This window comes from Oppia nitens, unplaced genomic scaffold, assembly GCF_028296485.1.
Source record: "Oppia nitens isolate AA-2021 unplaced genomic scaffold, nextdenovo-longstitch-racon4-pilon3 scaffold9_pilon_pilon_pilon, whole genome shotgun sequence".
Classification (NCBI taxonomy): domain Eukaryota; kingdom Metazoa; phylum Arthropoda; class Arachnida; order Sarcoptiformes; family Oppiidae; genus Oppia; species Oppia nitens.
The window spans coordinates 1,162,518-1,180,017 of record NW_026533253.1 but is presented as its reverse complement, the minus strand read 5'-3'; the positions used below and the strand labels follow the sequence as shown (position 1 = coordinate 1,180,017).

The 17,500-nt window shown below is 30.6% G+C and overlaps 7 protein-coding genes across 7 annotated transcripts; 3 read left to right on the top strand and 4 right to left on the bottom strand.

The window, feature by feature from the left end:
• Positions 1-1,504: 1,504 nt before the first annotated feature.
• Positions 1,505-4,521, bottom strand: LOC128964799 (conserved oligomeric Golgi complex subunit 8-like). The gene is made up of 7 exons (XM_054311438.1): positions 4,332-4,521; positions 3,782-4,260; positions 3,478-3,691; positions 2,945-3,356; positions 2,380-2,452; positions 2,131-2,318; positions 1,505-1,902 (listed from the first exon to the last, which is right to left on the bottom strand). Exons 1-7 carry the CDS (start codon positions 4,384-4,386, stop codon positions 1,638-1,640), a joined length of 1,686 nt encoding a protein of 561 aa, XP_054167413.1. The 5' UTR covers positions 4,387-4,521; the 3' UTR covers positions 1,505-1,637.
• A 267-nt stretch (positions 4,522-4,788) lies between these two features.
• On the top strand, positions 4,789-9,536 carry LOC128964707 (general transcription factor 3C polypeptide 1-like). The gene is made up of 2 exons (XM_054311342.1): positions 4,789-6,842; positions 6,904-9,536. The coding sequence occupies exons 1-2, from the start codon at positions 4,853-4,855 to the stop codon at positions 9,534-9,536; spliced, it is 4,623 nt and encodes a 1,540-aa protein (XP_054167317.1). The 5' UTR covers positions 4,789-4,852.
• A 108-nt stretch (positions 9,537-9,644) lies between these two features.
• Positions 9,645-11,264, bottom strand: LOC128964510 (F-box only protein 22-like). Its single transcript, XM_054311123.1, has 2 exons — positions 11,121-11,264; positions 9,645-11,038 (listed from the first exon to the last, which is right to left on the bottom strand). Coding segments are annotated over exons 1-2 (1,320 nt in total). The 5' UTR covers positions 11,123-11,264; the 3' UTR covers positions 9,645-9,720.
• A 175-nt stretch (positions 11,265-11,439) lies between these two features.
• Positions 11,440-12,637, bottom strand: LOC128964513 (electron transfer flavoprotein subunit beta-like). Its single transcript, XM_054311125.1, has 3 exons — positions 12,443-12,637; positions 11,839-12,378; positions 11,440-11,764 (listed from the first exon to the last, which is right to left on the bottom strand). The coding sequence occupies exons 1-3, from the start codon at positions 12,497-12,499 to the stop codon at positions 11,594-11,596; spliced, it is 768 nt and encodes a 255-aa protein (XP_054167100.1). The 5' UTR covers positions 12,500-12,637; the 3' UTR covers positions 11,440-11,593.
• Positions 12,638-13,037: 400 nt separating this feature from the next.
• Positions 13,038-13,883, top strand: LOC128964706 (phosphatidylglycerophosphatase and protein-tyrosine phosphatase 1-like). Its single transcript, XM_054311341.1, has 3 exons — positions 13,038-13,291; positions 13,379-13,651; positions 13,728-13,883. The coding sequence occupies exons 1-3, from the start codon at positions 13,133-13,135 to the stop codon at positions 13,881-13,883; spliced, it is 588 nt and encodes a 195-aa protein (XP_054167316.1). The 5' UTR covers positions 13,038-13,132.
• Positions 13,884-14,363: 480 nt separating this feature from the next.
• On the bottom strand, positions 14,364-15,383 carry LOC128964868 (succinate dehydrogenase [ubiquinone] cytochrome b small subunit, mitochondrial-like). The gene is made up of 2 exons (XM_054311520.1): positions 15,209-15,383; positions 14,364-15,139 (listed from the first exon to the last, which is right to left on the bottom strand). Exons 1-2 carry the CDS (start codon positions 15,246-15,248, stop codon positions 14,625-14,627), a joined length of 555 nt encoding a protein of 184 aa, XP_054167495.1. The 5' UTR covers positions 15,249-15,383; the 3' UTR covers positions 14,364-14,624.
• A 308-nt stretch (positions 15,384-15,691) lies between these two features.
• On the top strand, positions 15,692-16,613 carry LOC128964869 (transmembrane protein 50A-like). The gene is made up of 4 exons (XM_054311521.1): positions 15,692-15,933; positions 16,004-16,116; positions 16,203-16,427; positions 16,517-16,613. The coding sequence occupies exons 1-4, from the start codon at positions 15,835-15,837 to the stop codon at positions 16,560-16,562; spliced, it is 483 nt and encodes a 160-aa protein (XP_054167496.1). The 5' UTR covers positions 15,692-15,834; the 3' UTR covers positions 16,563-16,613.
• Positions 16,614-17,500: the final 887 nt, after the last annotated feature.

Sequence of the window (17,500 nt, the reverse complement as noted above, 5' to 3'; positions counted from 1 at the left end):
TCTTTTAATAAAGTGAAATATTGTTTTATTTTTTTTAATATTATATCCGTAAATAGTATACTTTATGACAACTTTTTTCTCTGTAAAAAAATTGTCAACAAAACAAAATATAGTAATATAAGCAAAATTTCTATGATATACTGTATACATATAGGAACCAACAGCAGGTCATTGAAATTACCCAAAAATAAAACCAATACTTCAATTATGCGACAAAATATAATGATAAGACACACACAGGAATTGATATTTACTTTACATTTATTAAGAGTAGATATTCTGTAAAAAAAGATTTTTTTTTGTTGGAAAAACCAATACTTCTCTGAATATGTGAATCATTACTATTGTCTTATATTTATAAATATTAATTAATTTATTATTTTTTATTTTTAAAAAATGTCAAAATAGTGAACATTAAAATTTAACATATCGTGAGAATGAGATAAATGGTTAGTCATTAACATTATTAACTAACTCATTGGCCAATTGAGTCATTGACTATTACTACTGACTGTCGCATAAATTTTATTTTTTTATTTTTTGGCGTTTCCTTACATTTCAGAAAAAATTATATGTTTTTAGAGAGAGACAAAAATAAATAAAACTTTCGACTATCAAATAATAATTGACTTACTTTTTTAGTGTGTATTTTCTATTTCATTGAAATGATAACCAAATAATAGTAATAGTTGTGTGGATCAAGTGTCAGATGTGTGGCCAATGATTGTGCGACACATCACTACAGTATACAGTATATAACATATTGACTGTCAGTTACATCAGACATACATACATACGATGATTGCACTCAAGAATCTGCAATACATTTGAAAAAATTGAACGACAATTCTCTGGTTTTTTTTTGTGTTATTCATAATATTCTGGTGACTAAACAATACGTGTGTTAAACGGTATGTATGGTATGGTGTGTGTGTGTGTGTGTGTGTGTGTGTGTGTGTGTGTGTGCTATATATTACTATAAAAAATAAATATATAGTTTATTGCGTTTGACTCCTAAAAAAAGTGCGCATAAATGTGTGATATACTGTATTTTACTGTATTTTAAAGACAGACACACAAACAACACACACTCACACATACATACATACATACACTATATGTTTACAATGGGATCACATAAATAGATCAAATGCTTTTGGAAATACCATTTTATTAGTCACTCCGTTCGTTATTATATGCATTATATAACGTCAATAAACTTTCCGACAAAATATTATTACATCATTTGTATTCAATTCTCATCGATGCTTACAATCAATTACAGATATTATTACTTTTTAAAACATTTATTATTATATTATCTAATTTTTTTCTCTACAAATATATATTACATTTTAAAAAAATATTTTGTCTGAAAATTATTTATTTGAAAAATATATTATCGGTTTTTTAAAATTACGCAAATATTATGTTGATAATATATACTGCATTGTAATAAAACAAATTAAACAAAGACATTGTGTATATAGAAAATAAATAAATTAACAAAAATAATAATAATAAATAATAATTTGAAACTCATTTAAATGGTAAATCAGTAGACAATTTGACAGCTATTGTCTTCACGTCAAAAGTCTTATCACAAATTGATATGACATTTGAATGAAATCTTTTTTTTATGTCATATCACTCGTCACACTATTTGATGACAACAATAATCGGTTCATCGATTCAGCGATCGATGTATTGTTTAGGTGTGAGAAGTGGTCCTTTACTTTATTAAACTCGATAGTAGTAACACCCAAACGGTTGGCCACTAAATTCATTGGTAGAATCCGATCAAAACATTTGGCCAAATGTTGTAAGAGTTCGGTTGAAAATTGATTACAGAATCGATAAAGAATTTGTCTTTCGTTTTGAGTGAGACCCGACTCTTCAGCTCTAATATTCAATTATTTAATTTATTATAATTTTTTTTAATAAAATATAATATATTCATAAATACTTTAAATATATTATACTATATCTAATATCTATACAATACTATATATTAAATACTATTATATATTAAATCACACTTATTATAATTGTAATGTTATTCAGTAACCAGTAAATTATTATTTATAATTATAAGCAAATAGAGTATTAAAAATATATTTTTAATATTACCTGAAATATTTAGAAACGACAAAAAATAATCGTTGAAATGAATCATTCAAAGTGTTGGTCAAAAATGCAATGGCAGCCAATGGTGTGGTCCGTCGGAGTTCATTCATACCATTCAATATATCGTTGCAATAATTAGCTAAAATAGGAAATTCACTCAAACTTAGAGGTGGATTCAATTCATCTTCACTCTAAATATATATATAATTTAAACAACAATTAAATTCTTTTTTCATTAATTATTTTAATAACCTGTTGGTCATCAATAGCTGTTGGATTGACAAAATGTGAAGTCAATGTAAAATTTTGTATTGATGTTTCAAATCTAATATAGATATTAAAAATAATTTAAATATAAATTTCTATTATAAATTATGCAGGAAAACATTAATACAATAAGTATAGAAATTGATTAGGGTAATTAAATAATAAATTTATTATAGTACTTAAAATTTTAGCCTAAATTGTAATATTTGCGCTGTAATTGTTGAAATTTTTGGCAAAATATCAACTTTTTTAATCATGCAGTTAAAGTTTATCACAATCATCATTGTTAATAAAATATTACCATATTGTCTAACATAAGCAAATACAGTATTAAGTTTACTATTATAATAAAAAACATTAAATTTTTTACACTTTAAACATAAAAAATCCTTAGATTAATGAATGCAACATTTGTTTAACAAATGCTAGCTTTTCATCAAATTTTTAGCAAAAATAAAGATCTTATTTTGTTACTTATCTTAGTGTATATAAAAGAGTGATAAAAAATAAAAATTTAATTACTAAATAAGTTTTAAAAAACAAAACTTACTTTTTTGTCGCCTCATTGACAACACGAAGAAAGCGTTTACAAATGGCATCAATTATAATAGGCATGAGTTGTGGTCGGAAATCGGCTCCAATTCGGCTCATAGATAGTCCAAAATAAAATGCCGGCTCTATTATCGACTCAATTGGATAGTAGTGTCCAAACTCATTGTTAACACAATCATTGATATCTTTAGCTAACACATTGAGAAAATTGTTGATTTTAAACTGAACCCAACTGTTAATAATTGCACTGTCATTAAAGTCACGGTTCGATGCATTTGTTGTTATGCCATAATAGAGATGTTTTTGAGATACAATTGGATCCGTGTCTGCAAATATAGCTCTGTATTGAGTGACGATATCAAACAGATTCACACGATTTGTCTCAATTACTTTTGTTATGTGAATCAGTGCTAAAAAACATAAAATATATTTATATATTTAATATACCGGTAATTAAATTAAATATATAATTAAAAACATTAATTGAAAAATAAAAATATTAGTTATATATATATATAAATATTATCTAACGATTATTAGTTGAGATCTCTTTGATCAACGATAGTAACCATTGGTCGCGAGCGCTCAAGAATTTGATCCTTAGCTGTGTTTCACTGAATTTATCGGTTCTTCGCAAATAACCAATTATTTTAAGACATGAATGTAATTGAATATTAACGGATAACTCTTTTAATAACTGATTGATCATCATTTCACGGCACAGATCAGTGTCTTTAGATATACTCTGAATAAGTTATATAAAATAAAAATTTTCAATTTATAGTAATTATTCATTAAAAACATCTATCTTTATGGCAAACATCAGATGACATACAGAAATAATAGGAACCGAATCAGCGTATCGTTTGTTAAGCTTTTGGACATAAGAATACAATTGAAGAGCTTCTTCGTAGCAATTATTGCGGACACAACTGTCCATAAGTTGCGGTATTTCTAGCACTTCCAGAATCTGCGGATGTTTTGATAGCATTTGCGAAACTTCACGCCAACGATTGGAAATAACTTTGGCGGCCGAAGAAAATTGCTGACAACTTGAACTCAATTTCGGTAACTTTTCGATAGCATTGTCAATAATACTTTGCATATCATCCAAGTCGTTGGTCACCCGTTGGCCGCATTTACCGCTCAATATAAATGTCTTGTAGTTATTATAAGCCAATTGTTGTGTCTTATCAATTGCGGCTAATCTCATGTCACTGAGTCGTTGCGGTTCAACAATAAGATTGTTAATACCGAGCGATGATAATTGGCGGACATAGTCGGCGACCAATCGGTCATCCAATTGATTTAACTCTGAAAATAAAAAAAAATAATTATTAAATAAAATCAAATAAAAACTAAAATTATTATCATTAAAATCAAACCATCAAATGGCCAAACCATCAATTGATTACTATCAGTGTTTTCGGTGTCACTCATTGTAACCGGTTATCAGACACACATCGAGATGTGACCACAATTTCGGTAAACAATTTCGGTATCAAAAATAATTTGCAAACAAATTGACAAAACATATGACTATATTATAACAACAATATTATAATCACAACACGTGTTCACAACAAATAGCGATCACTTGTTAGACCACTATTTGAGGACATCTGGCCATCAATTAATCTTTAGGAAAAACTTTTCGGTAATATCAGTGGTCAGTGTAGACCAAGTGTTACAATATTGTGACCAAAAACTATACAATTAAATCTTTCGGATCAAAGTTAAGATTTTTTTTTTTTTTTAAAGTTGTCGTCATTTGTTGCCATTATTTTACATTCAAAACAATATTTGTTTTGCAATTTGTTTACTAATAATAATAATAATAATATTTAAGTCTTTACTATCAGTTGACAGACATTTAAATTGAAGATAATTTAGTTGTCAATCAGTGATGATGGCTGACGACAATGATCTGATGGCCATTATATTGGATGAGATAGCACTCGAAGGACTCGATGGCATGACATTGGACTCTTTGTGGATCCGATTGACGGCCCGAACAATGGCCACAAAAAACAAATTGTTTGACTTCAAGTCTGCTTCGGTTCACAACTTTATCTTTGAAAATATCATTAAACATCTGACAAATGATAAGACAATAGCCATGTATTTGTTGCCACAAACGAGACAAACAATTCAACTCTACAACAGATACCAACACATGAACGAAGAGACCGGAACTATACGTGAAGATCCAGATCTCATTCCCGACGATATCTATCGAGAGGTGACACCCATTAGTGATCAACAAATTAAGGGTTCTTCTTGTGATTATTACCATCGATTGAATGTCACAAAAGATGTCTTAAACGGCAATATGAGTATCGCTGATATCATTAAAACCTATGATTTACGCAAATTTGTTTTAGTGGCCAATCAGTCGCAACGTTATAAGGCATTAATGGGTCCATACAGTGATGTGGACATCGAGTTGACACCCATTCAGTACTGTATTCTTGAACGTATTGGTCGACAACGATATTTGGGCGAAATCACGATCGGAAAAGAGTCCGGTAATTACAATCAGTCGGCAAAAACATTGTTTTACTACCGAAAAGTATTGTTACGCAAGAAATTGATTTGCAAAAAGCAAATCATTATATTCAATGTCAAGACTGTCCAGAATTCGCACGGATTGGTCTTTACGTTGAGTCGGTTTAATACCGGACGACAAACTATTACTGAAATAAATGCTCAAAAAGTCAGCGATATGTTAGTCGCGACAGAGAGTAAAGAATTAGACTATGATTTTGTTAAGAATCAGTTGGATATAAAAACCCGTTATTTCCGTGATTTGATGGCCAGTTATTCGAGTTATTTTCAAGTTTATACTTTGGAAAACAACGACGGAAACAACTCATCAGCTAATAATAATAATAATAATAAACGTATGATTCATTTAATTCGACCAATTAGTTCCAATGATGATAACAATTGTGACAATGAAGATGAAGAGGATGACGAAGAAATACCAATTGGTACAAACAAACAGTCGCTGATTGTCTTTAATCCGGGAAAAATACTTGTCGATCGATCACTTCTATCGCAAGCCTTAGCTATTATTGAATCTCATGAATCGCAAGATGGGATCAGTTTGAAAGAGTTGGGCAGTTGTCTGTCTTTGCCTAAACTAGAGGCCAGAAGTCTTATGCGATATCTTGAAAAATTGAAAGTAATATCAACTGTTATGGTTGACAGAGGACGACAAAAAGTGACACTTTATTTGCCAAAATGTCGATCTAATGAAGCAATCAATATGTTTAGTCGGGCGCGCAAATCGTTGTCATTTAGTGACTCAAATCTAATGACTGTCAATCTGTTAAATCGCGCGAATCTGATCCTCGAATTTGTCCAAAAAAGTGGAATTGTTGGTCGAATCTATGACTTGAAGAAACTGATTCTCGACTCCGAAAAAGACAATTTGCATAAAGTTTGTACTAAAAGTGTTCTGAATATTGTTCACAAATTGGCCGCCGATGGGTTAGTTCGGTCTATTCGTACAATACTTAGATATCAGGATCAGGTGAAGAAACTTCATTTTGTATGCGTACCGTCCATTACACCCGACCATCCATTGGTAAAGGAGCGCATCAATCAAATTAAGTTTCAATGGATTGGCAAATATTGTACTGACATTCAGTCAGACAAATGTCAAGCAAATGTCGTTTCCGGTTCATTATCGAAGTTCTCTAAGAATACTGTTGTCATGAATTTGGTATATCAGCCATCAATTGCCCGGAGATATGGTTTAGAACCTAAACTGAAAAAGATGTTGACTTTGTATCGGTTTTTATATTACTTGACTTACGATTTCCAAAAGGAAAATATACCGCAAACTGATTGGAGATATAATATTGAAGCGCTTCCCGATGGACTGCAAAGTAAGACTTATTTTAAATAATAATTCAAAGTTTAAAAAATGATTTTTTTTCTAAATTTTAGCAAAAGTCTGTACAATGGGTGAAATCATTCCTCGACTTCCGGTCTCAATATTTGTTAAGATTATTTGGATTTCATTTATTATTCCCGGTCTTCAAGAACTCATTGATGATCCAATTGTTTCACATCAAACTCTTTCACAAATTTCGCCACACATTCGTCAGTGTCTTCTTTATCGACGAAAATTTGCATTCAATCTTTGCGAAGAACTGGTAGGTCTTAGTTATTTGGGTTTAGTTGAAACACAATATAGAGAACAGACAGAAAAAGAGTCGACAATCATAACAGTCAAGAATAAAGTTTCGTTGACTTTGAATAACGTTAAAACAGACTTTGAATTCAATACAATGAAAGATTTGCAAGAGTTTGAAGAAACACTTCAAATGCATTGTTATGATCCGTGCGATAACTGTTCAATTGATAAACGTTTGTTTGCTCACAATCTAAGAAACTGGACATTCACTCCGTCATACAAATCTAAAGGTATCAATGCATCAAATAGATTGCAAAAGTTGTCGGGAAGTACCGCCAATGATATCAATACCAATGTTGAGGTCATTGATAATAAAACCAAAACAACTAGTGCTAAAAAACGTAAATCAAAATCAAATACAAGTAAACAAACAAAAAAGCTTAAAACTGTTGAATCAGATATAGCCATCACTTCTCCTGTTGTCAAAGAAAAATCGTTAACATTACCAGACTTAACAACACCAACGACTTCACCAACAAATAAGAAAAGATTTCGTTCGTACGATAAAATTGATTTAAGAGCTAAAAGTCTTCTGAAAAAACAGCGCAGCGATTGGACACCAGAAGAGGATTCGTTTCTATTGGTATGTAAAGTGGCGTCAACTTTGTTGGATCCCAACTGTCCGACACATATATGTGTCAATAGGAATGTGATTCGCGACGAATTGCATACTTATTTGCCTCATATCTCAAAAGACAAGACAGCATTGGCCTGTCAGAGGCGTATCATTTATATGCTGAAGAATCCAAACACTCGTCAAAATGTTGTCGACTATATCGGCGAATTCAATCAAGAGATGACAGTTACGCGACCAGACGTTCCCAAAACTCATGAAAATGTTTGGCGCGACTCTTATCTGAATATTTTGCATCAAATACTGGTTAGAATGCAATCACTTCAGTCATACGGCAATAATCAACAGACAATTTTTAATGTCAACTCAAAAGACGAATTGATAGCTCGTTTCAAAATTATTTACCGAACAACTCATTTGCTTCCAGTTAGAGGACCCATACATGAAGAACCTAACAATGTGGTCGATGTTCACGTGAATGTTGTCACTAATGTCTTGTTGTCATCACTTCTATCCAAACATTATCTAAATAGTGATACTTTGAATGTTAAGAATGAGTCCAATCTGTTCGCACAAACCTTATTCCGAATATATCAAAGATATCCGGAAACTCTAATCAGATCTGTTGTTACAAAACTTGGAAAATATGGTGTTATGACTAAAATTAAGAAGACTATTGATTTTTCAGCCATTAAATCGAAAGGAAGTACTCCTTACAGAATATCACAGAGTTTTCTGTTTTTATATCAAACAAAATATTATTTAGAAAATCTAATGAAAGGACAAACACTGGATTCGGATGTAATTTCCATAAAAGAAGGAAAGACCGGTTTTGAAGCGGCAATTGTCAGCTCATTGTTGTGTTCAAAAAGCGGTAAATTTTATACAAATATTCCCGACAATATGGCTGTTCTACAGAAAAACTTTCCATTTCATAAAACAAATATCGAGAAAACACTGAAAGATCCGAAGACTACATCCCGATATGCATTACACTTATTGAGACAACATATCAATTCGGGTCAATTTGATCGGACCCGACATACAGCTGAATATTTATCGATAAATCAATGCAAAATAACTTGTGAATCAAACAAAGAGTTTTTATTTCAAAATCAACGATTTGAGTCATTATTTCAAAAACAAAAGATTGTGTTTACAAAAGAATTGATTGCAAATACAGCCGACAGTTGTCCTAATGATGATCAGCCACTTCTTGATTACATAAAAAATAAGCGAGAATTAGGCGCTTCTTTCGATGAATTATTATCTTTTAAAACAACTGAACATGAATTACAAGAGACACTGAATCGTTTGTGTGACGAAAAAATTATGTTTAGAGTTGGGATCTGTTTATTTAAATGGGTTTCAGTAGAGTATGTCAACCCATGGCTCGTACACTCGCAGGTCAGCCAAACTACTGGAAAGACATCATCAAATAAAAGTCATAAAAAGTTGATTAAATTTTTTGCTCGATATTGGAAACAACCGAACGGTATGGTTGACAATAAAGTGGTGTTTAAATTATTGTCAGGAATTTTAGGACATATTATAACAAATCCGTGTATATCTCAACAAAAACTGATTGACTTTTACAATCAGGCCCTACAACCGGTCCAACTCTTGGAGATAATCGAGTTGTTAAGTGAGGCCCAGTGTATTGAATGCATTGAATCGGACGTTATTATGAAACCAAAATTGTTTGAATCAAAAGTCAATTTAATCAATAATATGAAAGCAACACATTATTTGGCAACCGATCAGTGTTTAATAAAGTTGTGTCAATTGAAACAATTTTTAAATATTTAAATTATAAATCATTGGTTTGTTTCAACAATACCAAAATTTTTATTGTAATTATATATAAATTTATAATATTTATACATGAAATTTATTAAATAAATAATTTAAAAAAAAATTAATAACAATTTGTGTTGATAAATACAAAATTAAGAAAAAACAAAATAAGTGGTAACTCTTACCGTAAGTGAAATTATTTTTTCGGTAAATTAACCAAAACAAGGACAGAGGTGTAGAAGTGCCACATTTCGTGTTCAATGGCGATGTCGTCCTGAAGTTCTCTCATTAGTTGTGTGCGCTTATCAGTGGTCAGCGATGGCCAATAATTTTGTCCGTACTCTCCCTGACCAAAACCACCGATAAGTTTGACTTCAGGAAAAACTTTCCGGAAAATGGATGCCTCAACATTGGATGTCGGATAAGTATCAATGTTTAGACCCCTTCCGGTACAAACAAATAAAAAGCCAATTGTTTCGCATGTTTTTAAATTAGGATCAAAGTTAAGATTTTTGCGAAATTCTCGAAATTTCTTTTCAGTTGCTTCGGGTGTAACAGTCTTTAACAACAGACTACAGGCGCGCACATTAACGCCACTGAAGGCTAAACCATAAAAACTTCTTGTCTTACGTCGTGTTGTATTGACATTATTCATGTAGTAATTGATATCATCGACAACAATGCCACCAATAGCTAGTTTATTGTTATATTTTTCATTCAGAGTGTTTATACACTTGAATTCTCTAATATTTTTGCTCTCGGAGTCGGCATAAGTGGTCGCCAATACTATCAGACACTTGAGGTCTGTTCGATCGTTCAGTTTTTCCAAAGCAATCAAATTTCTTTCGTCAAAGATATCGATTTCGACGTTCGGGTATTTCGGAAATATTAACAATGAAATACCGGCACAATTGCCGACGTGTGCCTGTGTTTCAATTGGCTCTATTGACGGCTCAGTGGCCGCTGATGTCGAAGCAGTGGCACTGGTATTTCCAGCGCCAGCTGTTGTTTGACAAATAGCTGGTCTCTTATGAATGACTGATCCAATAACACCGGCAAGAGATACGATATTCAAGAATTGTGTTTCCGGTGGCAAATATCTGCGAAATCCATTGCTGTATTGCATCAACTTTTCGGGCCGTCGCGAGTGTTGACAAAAATTGCCGAAAAACGTCACCACTATTTGCGGCCAAATATTCAACTGTGACCTCAAATGAGTCTTCAGTTTGGTTTCGATGTCATCAAAACATTCGTTGACAAACTCCAAGTGTTTATCTTCGGCCAAATGTGTCTCCCGATTGCGCGACTGACTCGAAGACATGTGATGTCTTGAGATGCGATACAACTCGAAGAAGTGATCCAATTGTGTCCGACTTTCGATCACTTTATGACAGATACTGTTCCACACAGTATTCACACCGAAACAACTCTTTGCCAACTCTTTCAGCGACAGATACGACAATATCTTCGACAAAATCAATTCATTGCCAAACACCTGATCCGATAGACTTTGCCTGAAATTTGCAATTAATTGCAAATCAAAAAAACCAATTGTTTTTAATCCGGAAAAACAAATTAAATTCAATTCAAACTTACATTTTTGTGTCCAATAATTAATTGTTTTATTGATTTTCAATGATATTTAACTGTTTATTATTAAACTAATTATTATATTTGATTTGATTAGCTATTTGTGTGACATTTCAGTGATTTTAATAATTGATAACAAAAACAATGAAACCCTTTATTATTGCTTTTATTATATTTTATGATATGATGTCATATGTATTGTTGATATGAATGCCATCTAAGAGACTAAATAATACTTACAATATATTTATAGCTAAATGGCATTGAATTTAAACAATTAAAAAATAATTAAAAATATTTATCAATAAATGGTAGTAATATTTTATTAGCAACAAAAATATTTCAATTCAATTAAAATATCATTTATTAAAAAATAAAGATTAGAAACATTTAACTATAATTTGCATTAAAAACTTTTTTTGTATAAACCATTTGAAAAACAATAATTGTTTGTTAAGTGTAGAGTATATTCAATATAATCAGATTCTTCCCAATTGTTTGAGTTTATTAAGCAAATCGTCGACTGATTCGACTTTAGTTCCGGCCTCTCGTTTAGGCGGCTCTTCGACACTCAATATCTCAATCCTTGGCTCGACGTCGACACCCAAATCGGTCGCCTTTTTCTTGTCTATCGGTTTCTTCTTTGCTTTCTATTGTTGTATTCAATTATTAATCAATATTTAGTTATAACTAACAAATACAGTAATAATCAGTTAATACAAACCATAATATTAGGAAGTGTTGCATAACGCGGTTCATTGAGCCGAAGGTCAGCGCTTATGACAAGCGGTAGTTTGCATTTAATAGTTTCGAGACCACCGTCCACTTCGCGAGTAACGGTCGCATCAGTGCCGCTAATATCAACTTTGGACGCATTGGTCGCTTGCGGCCAACCCAACAACGAGGCAGTCATTTGTGCCGAAGAATTGCTATCATCATCGATGGCCTGTTTGCCGACAATCACGACATCGATTTTCTCCTGAGCGGCCAATTTGGCCAAAATTTTCGACACATGAATCGGTTGCAATGTCTCGTAGGACTTGTCGTCGACCTCCACATGAATGGCCCGATCGGCGCCCATCGCTAACGCAGTTCTTAGCGTTTCCTGACAAGCAGTCGGACCGATACTGACGGCCACAATCTCTTGGGCCAACTTCTTCTCCTTCAGACGAACCGCTTCTTCGATGGCAATCTCATCGAATGGATTGAGTGAATGTTTGACACCTTCGGTGATCACACCTCTCTTGTCTGGTTTGACACGAATCTGATGACAATCAAAGGTAATCAACAAAAAACTTCAACCACTAAATCAATCAATTGATCCCAACCTTAACGGCATAATCGATGACTCGCTTACATCCGACTAATATTCTTAAGGATCCCATCGTTAGTCACCACAACTTGTGCTCAAAATTTGTACTCTTTTTTAATCTCTTTGAGAGAGATATGAGAGAAACGCAAGACTTTGATCCGCAAGTTATCAACAAATGATTTACAAAATAAAGTCTTTAATTATTTTATTTGGTTTTAACATAAATTATATGATATTATGTTTATTATATAACAGTAGTAGTGATCGCATATAAAGTATTACATAAATACTACTAATAATTATAAATAATTTATATAATATAATATGTATTTTTTAATTATATTTTTAATAATTTTGTAAATTTAATTTAATTTAATTTAATTTAATTTAATTTAATTTATTTTTCTTAAATTAATTTTCAATAATTAATAATTTAATGTATAATATCAAACTTTACTATAAATTTAAGTACTTTTATAGATAGATAAAAGCAATGTTAATGAATAGAGATATATATAACTAAAAAAAGGTCTAAAGTTTTTTTTGAATGCAATGTATTTAAAGTCCTATTGAATTATAGGTCATGTGTTGTCGTCACTGAAAATATATATTTTATTTTGAAAACTGATTTCAAGTTTTTTTTGATTGTCCACCAAATTTGGCACCAAATCCGGTGATAATTACAATCATTTCCTTTGTTTGTTTTATGACAGATATCTTCAACAATATGTTCGGAAGAGTTACTTTCTATCCAACACTTCTTTACAATATTTTTATGTCGAAAGTATCGACGAGACGATGGTTTGACCGAATCGACGACAACTGTATATTAGGAGCGCTTCCCTTCAGATCTATTACTCCTCAGGTTTAATGATTTAATATTAATTATAATACTATTAATTATTATTAATTTAATTATAATTTAAATTAATTGTTTGTTTTAAACAAATAGTTAATAAAAGAAGAAAAAGTCAGAGGAGTTGTTTCAATGAATGAAGACTTTGAGCTTAGATTTTGGGTGACAACACCTGAAGAATGGCAACAATTGGGTATCAAATTTCTGCAATTAAATACCGCAGACATATTACACGCCCCGACTCAGGACAAGTTGAACCGTGGCGTACAATTCATGCAACAATTTATGGGAACCGATAGCTCTGTTTATGTTCACTGCAAAGCTGGTCGTACAAGAAGTGCCACATTAGTTGCCTGTTATCTTATGAATGTAATAACTGATTCAAACAACTTGATTGTGTCTATTATATGATAATATTTGCAATTATTTTTTGTTTTGTTTACAGAAACACCAGTGGAAACCACAAGAAGCGGTAGATTTTATGAAATCAAAAAGAAGTCATATTCTTCTGCGATCTAAACAATGGGAAGCGATTGACAAATATTATGATCAAAACATCACTAATAGTAGTGACAAACAGAATAATATAAATTTGACATAATATTAGATCAATTAAAAAATGAAATATTTTCATAAATATTTTTAAAATGATTGGTATTTATATTTATAATTGAAAATATTAATATTTTATACTCATTTATATTAATACTTAATTTTTTTTTAATTTATTATAATTTATTTTAAGTTACTATTAGGTAATAGATATTTTATGAAAAATGTGTCACGGTAGTTTTAAAATTTAGTAAATCACTACATATACAATAGTTACCGGTAACGGTAGTTTTTTTGTTACGTATTTTTTATTTATATTGAATACTGTGCCAACAATTGCCTGTAGGATAAACTATTGTTTATAATTTATACTGGTATTAAAAGTCAAGAAAAACAGCTAAATTATAACATTTATAGACTTACCGGTACTTATTAAGGTAATTGCCTGTACGGTAATACAATTTACCGGTACTATACTTTTTTCAAATGTGATAAAAAATACATTTATTTAATTATTGTTTTGCCAAATATGTTTATTGGTTTTATTTAAATATTTATAGGGTTTAAAAACTACAAAATAGTTTAATCATAATTAAAGAAAAATAAAATTACAATTTTGTAATTACGGTAATAATTTAATTTGTATGGAAATGCCATAAATATCTGAATATTTTTTTTAATTTTCAATAAAAACAATTTTTTTTTTTATAACTCATATCTATTATTAAAATCTATTAAAACTGTTTAAAAATTAATACTTTTTACTAAATCACAAAAGTCTTCATAAAGTCTATAGTTTTGCGGCCAATCTTATGGCAACACCTAAACCAACGTCAGTATAATTAAAGTAAAGAAGTCCGACGAGTGCGGCAATTGATAGGCCATACAGATAAGCGACGGCCAACTTGGGTATCACTTTACCGAATATTGACGGTCGGATATAATCGACAACAACGGCTTCAAGTCCCCAATGAATATGAGTTACCACTGATAGGGCTAAAAGATAGTCGAGAGCCGGATTGGGTACTGCAATGGCCGCCGGAATTACAGCCAACAGTCCCGCCGATAAATATCTTTCAAATGTCCACAATTTCGAGTGATTGTGTCCACCGCTTTGTTCAACAGTCGATGAAGAAGAAGAGGCCAATCGACTGGAAATTAACTGATTGTTTGATAATGACTTCAGATTCTTGTCATCAGTCAAACCGTTAGCATTTGTTTGTGTCCACAAACTGTTGGCCACTATTTTCGGTGAATATTGGTAAGCATTAATCCGACACATGGATAGTGGTCTCGCGATAATAGCTAACCGAATCGGAAAAAACAACAATTGTTATCAATTTATTAATAAAATCAATGAAAATCAATAAATACCTGATTTGGACACAAATCTCAACATTGATAGTGAATTCATTGCTTATATTATACGGTATATTGTCTTCAAGTGTATCAATGGATAGCAACCAATCAATTGATTACTGATTTTGATATCAAATCCAATTCAATGAAATAAACAGTTTTTTATATCAAAACACTTGAATAATAAATACTTTAATATTTATAATCTAAACGAATATTTAAGACTATTAGCTATATAGTAGTGCATTGCGTTGTAGTTATAAAAAGCACTAAACCATTCATTATATGTATATATTTACTACAAATGTATAAAAATATTGTAGATTTCATCCGACATAAGGAATACATTGATTTGAATAGCAATTGATTGAATGCAATGTTCAACAAAATATTTTTATTGTTTTGGATGCAAACAAATGAGCGAATGTTTTAATACATTATGTATTGCAATGTAAATGACATTTGAATTAAGGATTTAATTGAAAACAATAATAAATATTATAATTAAAAAAATAAATTATTCATAAAATCCAAAAACAATTGAATCAAATCATTATTTTCACTCATTTTTCTATTATTAAGTATCACTTCATTTAATTGGTGACTCATTTTTACCGATCCATCACTTGATTTGTGGTCAAATGGCCGGTTGTCTCGACAATATTCAAATACGACGTCCCGAATGGTTGGACTTCGGAGAGAAGCGAAACGCCGTGGCCTCGATAGCTGCCGGCGCTGCCGTAAGTGATCGATGCCATTGATTTAGTGAAATATTATCGGGTCATTAATGTGTTTGTTTTTCGGGTCCAGTTTTTCACGGGTTGGTGGATAATCATTGACATCTCTGCCCGATATACTGATGGCAATGACTTTTACAGCGCATACCACGTGTGCGGCGTTTTGGGCACTCTTTCGCTATTCATGTAATGATTTGAATAATTGTTTTATATGTTTCTATATATCCTATATATAGCCGTATTATAAAAATTAAATCCCAATTGATTTATAGGATTAACGCCGTATCTAATGGTCATATCAGAGGCGATGCCTACTCTAGTGGTGTGTTTGGTCAGACAGCGGCCAGAATTTGGCTATTCATTGGTTTTGTGTTGGGTTTCGGTTCAGTAATCGCTGCCATTTGGATACTATTTGGCGTTTATGTAATACCCGGCAATAAAAAGACGGTTTATCCGGGAATCGGCATTTTCTTTCAAAATGTTCTCATATTTATCGGGTATTTCAATCATTTAATTGCTTTATTTATGGTGTAATTATTATTTACTAATTTAAATTTATTTATTTTTGTTTGAATGATATAATTAGTTCACTTGTATTTAAATTTGGACGAACTGAAGATCTGTGGAATTGATTTTATAAAATATTAATCTCAATTTATTTTTAATTAATTTAATTTACTTATTTGAGCAAATTTTTTTTGTAATTTAAATAACAAAGTTATAATTATTTTTATTATAATTGTTTGAAATTAATTTTGTTTTCATAATTGTACTCTAATTTGCCAAAACCTTAAGAAATCTCAGCTTATTTTATAAATTATTATTTATAATAATATATCTGTAATATTTTAATGCTTATATTGAAACTAATTTATGGTAAATTTATAGTTATAATATAAACGTAATGTGTAGTAATTTTAAGGACATTTCAATAAAAAATGCGCAATGCAATTTTTATTAATAAAACTATTTTTTCTATTTAACCAAATATTTAAAAAAATATTAAATCATGTATTATACTGTACTGAATTGTATCGTAATATTAACGTAAGTATAGTATTTTCGTTAAATTTTTATTTAATTTATATCCAGTTTATAGAAAACAATTAAAATATTGTCAATTATGTCATTGGAGAAAAAAAATACTAGAAATAATGTATTGTATTATATAATACTTTATAAAGCTTATGTAAATGTGGCCAAAGGTCAGCGGTTGTGTTGTCTACACTGGCCATCGACTTCTGTAGTGAACTAATCGGTGCACATATTTTATTCAAAAAATGTCATTACAATGAAATGCTTCAGTTTTAACATTTTTCTCAAAGTCAACATTTTATATAACAAATTTAAATTAACAAAATGACCACAATTTGAATTTATTTTAAATTACACTTTATATTCAATTTAACAACTTTTTTTTTATTCAATAATTAGATTAAAATGCTATTAAATGTTAAATTTATATTAAAAATATTTTTACAATAATTAAATACTCAAATAGTTATTAGGAAATATATATATATATTAGTTCATTGATATCAATTTTGTTTTTTAGCAAAAAATATTTGAC